Here is a 12,866-nt window from a genome sequence, read left to right on the forward strand (position 1 = left end):
TTCCAATTTAGAATCATGACAAGTCACAGAAGATTGAATAAAATGATAAGAATACATTAATATGCTTTAAGGGTAAATAATTTAAGGATAAATAATATTACAAAACTGCTTCAAGTTTGGATATTTATGCCTTTTCGATTCTAAAGTCTCCAAAGAATAATTTAAGTTGAAAATTAGTTTCTGATTAATGGTTAAGGCTAGAAGAGTGGATTGAAATAATCAAATTCCCAAATGAAAGAAAATTTTACCTATAATCAACTACACATCAAAACTTTCGTTTATATGAGAGGGAGGGATAAAAACATTCTCAGACAAGAAACAACTGCAGCATACTTGATAACCAAATCTAATCTAAATGAATTACTAAAAGGTCACATATATAAACCAAATAAATAATGAGTAACCCTACACACAATGAAACAGTTTCCTTGTGCTTGCTTTGGCAGCACATATACTAAAATTGGAAACAGTTTCCTTGAATGTCTAGTTTTTTTTAATGTCAATGGACTAAACTCTTCCATAATGGGGCCGGAGAGATAGCATGGAGGTAAGGCGTTTGCCTTTCATGCAGAAGGACAGTGATTTGCATCTCGGCATCCCATATGGTCCCCTGTGCCTGCCAGGGGTGATTTATGAGCTTAGAGCCAGGAGTTACAGAGCACTGCCGGGTGTGACCCTAAAAACAAAAACAAAAACAAAAGAAAACGGCACAGAATAAAGGATTGTATCAGGAAATAAAACCTATCCATTAGGAAATACATTTAAATCTCAGCATAGACACACGCTTGAGGAAAAGGATGGAAGACAATTATTCAAGCCCCTAGGGGAAAAAAAAAGTTGGGACAGCCATACTTATATCAGACAAAATTATTGTGAATAAGTAGAGACAAAGATGGACACTACTTAATAATTATGGAATAGTAGACCAAAAAGTACTAACTCAAATTAACATATACTCACCAAATGTTGGTTTGGAAAAGGATATAAGGCTTTTGCTCACAAATTTAGAGAAACACACAGATAGTAGTGGGACATTTCATCATGCCATTCTCACCACTAGATAAGTCCAATAGGCACAACATCAGCAAAGAAATAAGAACCTTAAATGTGAAACTAGAAGAGCAGGGATTGAACCAGAGCCTTCCATCCTCAAAAACCTCAAGGAAAAAATAGACCTTGAAACAAAGGAACCCAAACACAAGCAGAATCAGAAACCTCAAAGAAAAAATAGTGATACCTTGAGATTAAGAAACTCAAAACAAAGGACTCCAAGCACAAGTATAATCAAATAACCAATAAAAACCAGAACAGAAATCCATGTTATAGAAATAAACAAGGAATTGATGAAGCCAGGAACTTGTTTTTTGAAAGAATAAACAAGATAGACAAACCATTGGCAATACTAAAGGTATAAAAAGAGAAAGTGCTCAAATAAATTGGATCAGAAATAAATGGAGAAACATTAACCCCCTCCCAATACAAGGCATCATTAGAGCTTACTATCAACAATTATACTCTTTGAAGTATAGAACCTAGAAGAAATGGACATATTTCTGGAAACATAATCTCCCAAAACTGAAGAGGAAGTAGATAATCTAAATAGGTCAATCAGAAGCATGGAAATTGAAACAATAATAAGAATCTCGTCAAGAATATTAAGTCCAGGATCAGATTGGTTTATGGGTAAGTTTTATCAAACATTCAGAGAAGAATCACTATGATTGATCCTTAAACTCTCAAAATATGAAGAGATGGGATCCCTCCCAAATAAACTTTTATAAAGTTAACATTTTGCTGATTCCCAAACTGACAGATATACTACCAAAAAGAAAACTAGAGACCAATCTCGATGAACATTGATGCAAAAATCCTTAACAAAATCTTAGCAGACTCAATTCAGTGACATCAAAAAAAGTATACATCATTATCAAGTGAGTTTCATCTTGGGGGTGTAAGTGTAGTTTAATATATGCAAATCAGTTAACATTATACACTAAATCAATACAAGATAAAAATTACATGATCATATCAATTGATGCAGAGAAAGCACTTGACAAGATCCATTCATGATTAAAAGTCTCAGCAAAATACGTGTAGAAGGAATCTTCCTCAAGATAGTAATTGCTATCTATAAAAAACCTATAGCCAATATTATTCTTATTGATGAAAAAAATGAATGCATTCCCACTGAGGCTGACTCAGGCACAAGGAATGGATGTTCATTGTCTACTCTTTTTCAACATAATCTGAGCAAAGTCAGGCAAGAGAAGGAAATCAAAAGAATCCATATTGGGAAATAGGAGGTCAAATTATCTTTTTATTTGCAGATGACATGATATATATTGAAGACCCTAAGGAGTCCACAAAAAGCTCCTAGAAACAATAAACTAATATAGCAAAGTGGCAGGCTACAAAGTCATTACACAAAAATGGATTGCATTCCTGTATACGAATAGTGACACAGAGGAGAAAGAGATCAAAGGATCTATCCTATTTAAAGCAGTGTCAAAACCCATCAAGTATACCTAGGAATCAACTTAACAAAAGAGGTGAGAAACCTATACCACAAAAACTTTAAAACACTTAAAAAGAAATTGAAGAAGACCTAAAGAAATGGGAAAATATTTCATGCTCATGGATAGGAAGAATCAATGTTATCAAAATGATCATCTCACCTAAACTACTATGTTGAGTCAGTGCAGTCGTTACCCAAATTTAGATAAAAATTTTTAAGGACTTAGAACCACAAAAGACCCCTGATAGCCAAAACACTACTGAAAAACAGGAAAATGGGAGGCATCTTATTGTTTAACTTGAATCTGTTCTACAAAAACATCGTAGTCGGGGCCGGAGAGAGAGCATGAAGGTAAGGCGTTTACCTTGCATGCAGAAGGTCAGTTGTTCGAATTCCAGCATCCCATATGGTTCCTTGAGCCTGCCAGGAGCGATTTCTGAGCATAGAGCCAGGAGTAACTCCTGAGCGCTGCCAGGTATGACCCAAAAACCAAAACAAAACATCTAAAAGACATGGCTTTTAGACCAATGGATCAGAATAAAATATCCCATGACAAAGAACCAGGAATATTAAATGGAGTATAGTTAGCCTCTTTAACAAATACGTTGGGACAATTGGCTAACCACATGTAAGAAATTAAAGGGTCCATATCTCACAGCCTATACAAAAGTCAATTCAAAGTGGATCAAAGATCTTGAGATCAGACCTGAATCCATAAAGTACAATGAGGAAAAAATAGGCAACACACTATGCAAGACCTAGACACTCAAAAGAAGTTATCAACAATATGATACCAATAGCAAGGGCTATGTAATCAAATCCGATTATATAAATTAAATTAAAAAATGTCTTATGACAAAAGAAACACAGACTGAATTGGAGAATAAAATTTTCACTTAATACATCAGATAAAGGATATTTGTGCTATAAAAAGTACTCACTATGGTTAATCCTGCAAAACCTAAAAACTCATTAACAAATCGGGAGAATAGAAGCCTCTCTGAAAACCTGCAAATGGTTAAAGAGGCATATGGGGAAAAAAACTCATCAGTAGGAAAATCTAAATCAAGACAACAATAAGGTATTATCTTAAATCATTAAGAGTGGAAAATATCAAACATCTTGGGAACAATTTGTTTTGGCAGGGATGTGGTGAAAAAAAAGGAACTCTCTACTACTGGAGAGAATGCTGACTGGTCTGACCCTTACAGAAAATAATACAGAGGGTTCTCAGTAAACTCGGAATCAAGCTTCCATATGACCCAGCAATCTTGCTTTGGAGCATTTTTCCCAGATCAAAAAACACTCATGCAAAAGGAAATAAACATATCACTATTTACTATAGCATTCAGTACAGTAGCTAAGAGTTGTAATCAATCTAGATGTCCAACAACAGACGAATATATCATGACAATATACACAATGGAATACTATATACTATATAGCTATAAGATATAATGCCATCATGTAATTTACTGCAACATGGATAAAATTGGAAAATATTATGTTAAATGAAGTAAGCCAGAAGAAGAAAGATAAATACAAGATGATATCATTTATATGTGGTATATAACTGCATGAATAAATGCAATGGTTTAAATAGGGATGTCAAGAACACCCTAAACCTCAAAATATAGTGAGGAAAGTTAAAGTCATAGAATAAGAGGAAGAAAGTCATAAAATGACTGTAGGGAGGTGCTAATCGAGCTCAGGTACATTTGTGGTGTTAAGAACAGACAGAATGGGCCGGAGTAATAGTACAGCAGCGGGGCATTTGCCTTACATGCAGCTGACTTTGGACAGACTTTAATTCATTCCCTGGCATCCCATACGGTCCCCCAAGCCAGGAGTGATTTCTGAGCACATAGCCAGGATGGTGGTGTGACTGGTCCTGAAACATTGAATGTCTAAAACCAAGCTATGAACAACTGTAAATCACTATGGTCTAAATAAAATTCAATAAAAAGTAGTCATGATTTCAAAATGTTATAGTTTTAAGGAATAAAATGTCAAATGCTGGGGCTGGAAAGGTGGCATAAGCGGTAAGGTGTCTGCCTTGTCCGTGTTAGCCTAGGACAGTCCACGGTTCTATCCCCCGGCATCCCATAACAGTCCCACAAGCCAGGAGCGATTTCTGAGCGCATAGCCAGGAATAACCATTGAGCGTCACGGCATGCCCCCCCCCCCAAAAGTCAAGATTCTCCTTTTCTTGAGAGTTCAAATTTTTTTAAACTAAATTCAAAAGTAATATTTCTTTTTTGTTTTTGTTTTTGGGCCACACCCGGCGGTGCTCAGGGGTTACTCCTGGCTGTCTGCTCAGAAATAGCTCCTGGCAGGCACGGGGGACCACATGGGACAGCAGGACTCGAACCAACCACCCTTGGTCCTGGATCGGCTGCTTGCAAGGCAAACGCTGCTGTGCTATCTCTCCGGGCCCAAAAGTAATATTTCTTAGTTTATATTTTACATCAGTCTGATGTCTGAATATAGTTGAAATTTGTCAGAAATCTGACCTGTTTTGTACTAGAAAGAATGTAATTTTAGAATTTCAGGAATTAGGTCAGCCTCAAGGTTCTGCTCTGCTGTTAAAAAGAGGGTTTTAACTATAAAACACATTAGATCATCTTTTTAAATTGTGCACTGGATTTGGGGCTGTAAGACAGCGGATTTCCCAACCATTGTATGCCTGGCATGTCTGGGCCCCTCTTCCGATGCTTCTCATGTACATGGTTCAATTCCATGGATGCTTTGTTGCTTGACTGCTTGGGTTTAGGATATTTATTACCTGGGCCACTCTTGGGGCACTTAGGTCATCCAGAGCTGCCTATTGGAATTTTCTGGAGGACCATGTGGTGTTGAGTATTGAACAATTGGTAGTCACATGCAGGGCAAGTACCTTAAACTATTATCTCTAGAGACTACAGTGACTTACTAAATCAGTTTTCTAATCCTTAATCTACGTGTTCATGTACAGTCTGTAATATTTCTGTCATTTAATGCCCCAGGTTTAGAATGTATAGTCTGAATTCAAATGCAAATCTTGGGGCTGGCGAGGTGGTGCTAGAGGTAAGGTGTCTGCCTTGCAAGCTCTAGCCAAGGAAAGATTGCAACCGCGGTTCGATCCCCAGGCGTTCCATATGGTCCCCCCAAGCCAGGGGCAATTTCTGAGTGTTTAGCTTGGAGTAGCCCCTGAGCATCAAACGGGTGTAGCCCGAAAAACAAAACAAAACAAACAAAAAAAAGCAAATCTATCAAAAGACTTCAATCTGAAATCATCAGGAATCACAGTTATTTTCTTAGCCTTTTGTTCCTCTTGGAGATAATTGGTTATAAAAGTTGTAGATTAATAGATATGGCTTTGATTTTCTTTTTAGTCGGCAAGAAGATTGGAGAACTGCAAAGGGAGAAGAAGAAGTAAAGACATATAGGTCAGAAGAGAAAAGGAAACACTTTACTATTTCAAAAGAAAATAAAATACCCACTGTTTCAAAGGTAAATTTTAATTCTACTTTGAGTTTTTTATTTGCTTTTTTGTTTTTTTTTTTTTTTTTTTTTTTTTTTTTGGTTTTTGGGCCACACCCGGTAACGCTCAGGGGTTACTCCTGGCTATGTGCTCAGAAGTTGCTCCTGGCTTGGGGGACCATATGGGACACCGGGGGATCGAACCGCGGTCCGTCCAAGGCTAGCTCAGGCAAGGCAGGCACCTTACCTTTAGCGCCACCGCCCGGCCCCTGCTTTATATTTTTGATGACTATTTTAAGTCTTCTTTGCATTTTACAAGCAACATTGTCTGTAGGACATTTAATGATCACATTAATTTTATAGAGGAGATCTCTTTCCTCAACATTTATAGTACCTCATTTTAGCTATTCAGATTTTATGAGAAAGATTTGAAGATGAATTTATAGGCTATTAACATTAATAATCACAGGTATAAAAATTATGAGATAATATTACAGAGTGGCCAATTTTTCTTTTTGTGTGTGTGTGTGGCCGATTTTTTTATTTAGTAAAAGGAACTTATTATGGCTTCTGAGTATAAATTTATACCCAAACTATTTAAATGGTTTTTTTAATGTTTTTCTTCATTATAAATAAAACTTAGATTTATATCAAAACAGTGTTTTAAATGCATTACATTAAGTAATACTAAAGGTCCTTTTTTGTTCTTCACTATGCATCTGTCTCCTGTGTACTCATCTCTTTTTTACTGGTCCTTTTGGTACCTGCTTATTTGGTTTTATAGAGTATAAACATTTTTCCTGTTTTATCAATTTTATTACTTCAGTTATTTGAAATATAAACAAATAACTATTATGTGCAGTAATGTATTTATCATGCAGATTTACTCTGGTGTTGAAAATAGAAACTCTTTGGGAGCAAAAGATAATATAGGGACTGAAATATTTACTTGGCATGTCTATAGCTCAGCCTAATTTGACCAGTAGCATCTCGTAAACTCCGCTGGTTTAATTACCAGCACTGCTTATTCTCCCTGAGCATGTCAGGGGCTTGAGGTGTATGTGTGTGTGTGTGAACACCTTCTCCCCTCAAAAATAAGAACAAAATAGGGGTTGGAGTGATGGCACAACAGTAGGGCATTTTCCTTGCACACATTGACCCAGGACAGGTTTGGGTTCTATCCCCAGCATCCCATATGGGCCCTAACCCTATCAGCAGCGATTTCTGAGTGCAGAACCAGTAGTAACCCCTGAGCGCCGCCAGGTGTTGCATGCCTCTACAAAACTCTTAGTCCTAGGGACAGAGACATAGTGCACTGGGAATAAGGAGCTTTCCTTGACCATTGTTTGACCCCTGGGCAGTTCTAATCACCACAAGGTATGACCCTAGAGGTCCCAGAGTACTGCAGGGATGACTTTTATTAATCCCTAACACCACAGGATTAGAATATTGTTGCATCTATGGGTTCTTACATTGAACGTAGTTCTTAGCTCAGTTGACCATAAATCACTGGGGGCTCTCAGGGCCTCCTAAGAGCAGCCTGCTTTATTCTCCCAAAATATGTTAATCCCGTGGAACCATGCTACTTGAAGCTCTGGATTTCATCTTGCCATCAGTTTAGCCAGTTAACAAGCTCTGTGTCTGTCCCTCCAGGCTTTCTGCAGAAACTGCCTCTGTGGACCAAGTAATGATTTGGTCCTACTTTTTGGGGGAGAGGAAGGGCCACACCCAGTGGCGCTCAGGAGTTACTCTTAGCTCTGCACTCAGAAATCACTCCTGGCTCAAGGGACCATTTAGGATGTGGGGGATTGAACCCAGGTTCTCTTCGTGCAAGGCTATCTATCACTCCAACCCCTTGTCCTACTTTTTCATACCCAATACAGTGTTCTTTTTTTCTTGCTGTTTCAACTGAAGTAAATAACCTGAAATGCATAATGAAACTAGCATTGAAGCTTTTCTTAGGAACATTGTGAACTTTGACATCAAGAAATCTTTTTCAAAGATGCTTTTCATCCTAAAGAAAGAGTCAACCTGTCAACAGATGAATGAATAAAATGCTGTAGTACTCTATTTCATGTGCCTTGTTTAAAAAGAAGAAGTGCTATCTGGGACAAAATATGCTTGGAATTATTTCTGATTCTTTACTTAGGGATCACACTCTGGATTGGCTAAGGAAGCATAAATCATACCAAAGACAAAATGGTATCATCCACAAGCAAGACAAGCTCCTATATTCCCGTACTGTTTCTCTGCTGCTTAATGAGAATATATTTTAGAGTTAGGATAGCAAGTTTGGTGTGTGTGTTAGTCTGTCTTGTCTTAAAGTAGACCTTGCAGTTTTTCTTTTAAGGCTTGTTTTGAGTCTGTAAAGTTTCTGAGTTGTTGTTTGTCTGTGAAGCTATATATACTTCCTTCAACCGGAAAGTGAGTCTCCTAGATGCAATATTCTAGGCGAAACATTCATTTCGTTGAGTTTTGTCACTATATCCCACCACTGCCTCTGGCCTTGAGGGTTTCTTGCAACAGGTCTGCTGTAAATCTTAAGGATGCTCCTTTGAATATAATTTTCCTTTTTGATATTGCTGCTTTCAGTTTTATATCCCCATCTGTGGGATTTGTCATTGTGACTAACATGTGTCTTGAGGTGCTTTTCTTCGGGTCTCTTTTAGCTGGGACTCTTCGGGCATTTGGTTGTATGCAGTGTTTAGCTCTGGAAGTTTCTCTGTAATGATGTCCTTGACTATTGATTCTTCCTGGGTCTCTGGGACTTCAGTGACTCATATTTTTTTTGTTGAGTTTATCAAAGACTTCTGTTTTCATCTGTTCACATTTTTGAGTAATTTTTCCATTGTCTGATCAATTTCTTTAAGGTTTTTCAGTCTCATCTGCTGTATGGAGTTGTTTTGCATCTCATCTTCCAGCTCACTGATTCTGTCCTCAGCTGCTGTTACTCTGTTGAAGAGGCTTTCTATTGAGGTTTTCATCTCATCTACCGAGTTTTTTTTTTTAAATACCAGTTCTGTTATTTTAGTTTGGAGGTTTTTGATTTCTATCTTTGTGGTCTGTTCAACTCAGTCTATGCTCTCCTTGAGGTCTATGAACATCCTCCTTATTTCTACTCTAAACTCCTTATCTGAGAGGCTAACTAGGTGGTTAACACTCAGAGCTGCAATCTCCACATCCTTTATGCATGATATTGTCCTGCATTTTTTCCCCAATGACACACTTGTAGCATGGATTTTAATACGTGTTGTGGTGGGGTTCATGGGCTAGAGAATGTGCGTGGCCACGTCTTGGCAGCGTTCCCTCTAGCCTTGCCCTTTGTGGGAGGAGTCAGCCAACCTTGTACAGAGCTCTGAAGAAATTATGCCTGCTGGAGCCTTTCTTGGCTGTCTCAAGCAGAAAAGCAAGAAACCAGGCAGGCAGCAAAGCAGCAGCCTTTTATGTCTTTTTTTTGTGCCCAAACACGAGGCAGGAATCAGGCTCTACCCTTTGTGAGCAGAGTCAGCCTCTCTTGGCTGCCTCATGCAGACAAACAGGAAACTAGGCAGGGAGCAAAGCAGCAGCCTTTGTTTGTGCCCAAACACAGAGCAGCTATGTATACTTATTTTTATTTAAAATTTTTTTATAAATTAATAAAGATTATGCTTATTTTTGATACTTATTATTTATGTTACATTACATTAATAAGTATAAAGACATCTGTAATTTTAATGCCCCCCTATTTTTCATAATTTTTAAGATATCTTTAAGATGTAATTATTTTCTTAATCATAAAGTTTAATTATGGCTAATAAAAACTGGATAACTTCCTCTGAAAAATTATGTTGACTCACTGTACACTGGAATTATTGACTTTCTTGAGTTCACCTCACCATGTATTTTGTCAGATTTTTTTTTTTTTTTTTTTTTTTTTTTGGTTTTTGGGCCACACCCAGCGGCGCTCAAGGGTTACTCCTGGCTATCTGCTCAGAAATAGCTCCTGGCAGGCACGGGGGACCATAAGGGACACCGGGATTCGAACCAACCACCTTAGGTCCTGGATCAGCTGCTTGCAAGGCAAACACCGCTGTGCTATCTCTCCAGGCCCATTGTCAGAATTTTTTAATGAATGCTGATTACATTCTCATCTGCTGCAAAAGATTTTTCTAGCATTCATCTACAGAAGGTAACTACTTGCTGTCCCAAGTATTTGGTAGCAGAATAAGTTCATGATCACCATTTTGATTGTCAGTTTGCCTCTGTACATAAACTTCACAGCAAATCTCTTCTATTAGGTGTGGATACAAGAGACTTCAATGTACAACTTAGTCTGTGTCTGTGAATCCTTGAGCCTATATCACTAATCAGAAGAAAGGTTTTTGTAATTCATTGGTCAGCATGTGAGTTAACATGAACCTATAAAATAGCATGTGAATTAAAATATAAACCTATAAAATATATTGGTCAATATGATAAAATAATTGAGCTAATACTATCCCATTTTTATCTTAAATGTAAATGGGTTTTTAATAGTTAAAGTACATAGTCTTACTACAAGGCTTGCTTTTTAAGCTAACTGCTAATGAATTAATTTCTTTTTAGAATCATGCTCATGAGAATTTCCTGGATATTGGAGAATCCAAAAAGCAACAGTCAAATCAACACAATTACCGTACAAGATCTGCATTGGAAGAGACACTTAGACCTTCAGAAGAGATAGAAAGTGACACTAGTTCTTCAGATGTAAGAATGAATATATTCATAATTTTTAAAAGTTTTACTTAAACAGTTATCATATTCATTAATATTTAAATGCCATATATTTATATCTTAAAATGAGTGACAGCTTAAGTGATACTTACGATAGGCTATATATATTCCAACTATGGCACATATGCACATATTCATAATCTGAATTCCATAAAATATGCATATAAATTAAACATTCTTGTGTTATGTGGAATAGATATAAATTTAAATGTTTTAATTAAACAATATCTAACTTTGAAGTTGTCTGTAGGGTTTAAACTTGAATTTCCTTTACTGTAAAGCCTTTAAAAGCTAAATTAGGGGCCGGAGCAGTGGCACAAGTGGTAAGGCATCTGCCTTGCCCAAGCTAGCCTAGGACAGACCACGGTTTGATTCCTCGATGTCCCATATGGTCCCCCAACACAGGAGCGATTTTTGAGCGCATAACCAGGAATAACCCCTGAGCGTCAGCGGGTGGGGCTCAAAAATAACAAGAAAAGCTAAACTAAAGGGGACTGGAGAGATAGTACAGTGTGTAAGGTATTTTCCATGCATGTAGCTGACCCATGCATGTTCCCCAACATCCCATATGGTCCCTGGGAACTTCTAGGAGTGATTGTGGAGTATAGAGTAAGGAGAAACCTTCCTCTCCCCAAGCCTCCCCCAAAGGGGAAAGTTAAAGTAATGGCACCGTAAAGCTTTATTCTGTAGCTGTAAAGACAAATTAGTATGCATTTGTTAAATGGTGGCTAGTTTATAATCTATACTGATTTATAGTCTTTCTTGTTATTATGGGGTCTCAACTTGCAATCTTGTATAAAAAAATCAGACAACAGTCTTGGGAAAAGGTGCACTTCAGCCAGAGATTGTCAAGAAGCTTCTTAGATCTTACTGAGCCAGACAAGTTTCTTGCTCTCTGCTCTTTTCCCTGCCATTTTTATTTAGACTGAGTTTAACATAAATGACTGAGAGTAAGGAAAGGTGAAAGGAAAAAGTAAGGTGATTTTACATGTATATAACAATAATTGATCATTTTTGTTTGGAGGCTGCTCCCTTTGAGTGCTTAGGGCCTATTCCTGGCTCTACTCAGATCACTTTTGGTGGCAATTGGGACCACATAGGGTCTAGGGGTACAACCCAAGTCTACCTACCAATATCCACGTGTAAGGCAAGTGCCTTCCCCACTGTACTACCTCTCTGGTCCTATTTTTTTGTAACTTAAAATATTGTTTTAGTTTAATCCCTATAAGTATCATTGTTCCTACTCAAATAATAAAAATATTATTTAGTGGTCTAATTAAGCATGAGATATTTGTATACTACTTTATAACCAAAAAAAAAAGTTTGGGACCAGAATGATAGTACATTCGGAAGAGTGCCTGCCTTACACAACAACTCTAGTTTGCAGTCACAAACTAGCATACTCAGCATTTAACACCCCCCCCCCTTTCCTGGGTAATCCAGAGCCTCTGTTATTTTAAATATTGACTACTGTGCATTTTTAAAAGCAGTGCTATGTTTTCAGTCTTAAATTCTTTGAGTAGATTCTCTGTGGACACTGCAATATTAACTAAGGTTGAGACTATTACAACCATTTGAAAAGGTATTTTCCAGTGAATTTTGGTCAAATTCAAAATGATCTGTCTATTCAAAATGATCTGTCTAGTCTGGAAAAATACCCTTGACACAGTAGTCGGTGTATATCTTGTACTTTTTTTGTAAAACTAAAAGATTATATTTGACAAATCTATATAATGATTTTTAATGTTTTTATAAAATATTTTAAATGTGATTTAATTTACTAGGAACATTTATTTCCAGGTACATCTATTATCTATTATATATGAAAGCAGAAATTTTTTTTTTCAGTTTTGACACGGTCTTGGCTAACATTCAGAGAAACCTCCTGGCATATAGAATACGAGAGATTGGGGCCCGGAGAGATAGCACAGCGGCATTTGCCTTGCAAGCAGCCGATCCAGGACCAAAGGTGGTTGGTTCGAATCCCGGTGTCCCATATGGTCCCCCGTGCCTGCCAGGAGCTATTTCTGAGCAGATAGCCAGGAGTAACCCCTGAGCACCGCCGGGTGTGGCCCAAAAACCAAAAACCAAAAAAAAAAAAAAAAAAAGAATACGAGAGATTGAACCCCTGTTGGCT

The 12,866-nt window shown here is 37.4% G+C and overlaps 1 protein-coding gene across 1 annotated transcript in view; it reads left to right on the forward strand.

Annotated features, from left to right (window-relative positions):
* PHIP (pleckstrin homology domain interacting protein) overlaps window positions 1–12,866 on the forward strand; it is a 161,006-nt gene that overhangs the window by 90,284 nt on the left and 57,856 nt on the right. The window contains exons 20-21 of the mRNA XM_049772308.1: window positions 5,890–6,007; window positions 10,562–10,702. Of these exons, the coding sequence (XP_049628265.1) occupies window positions 5,890–6,007; window positions 10,562–10,702 (259 nt within the window). The remainder of the gene's footprint in view (window positions 1–5,889; window positions 6,008–10,561; window positions 10,703–12,866) is intronic.

Source organism: Suncus etruscus, chromosome 4, assembly GCF_024139225.1.
Source record: "Suncus etruscus isolate mSunEtr1 chromosome 4, mSunEtr1.pri.cur, whole genome shotgun sequence".
NCBI lineage: Eukaryota > Metazoa > Chordata > Mammalia > Eulipotyphla > Soricidae > Suncus > Suncus etruscus.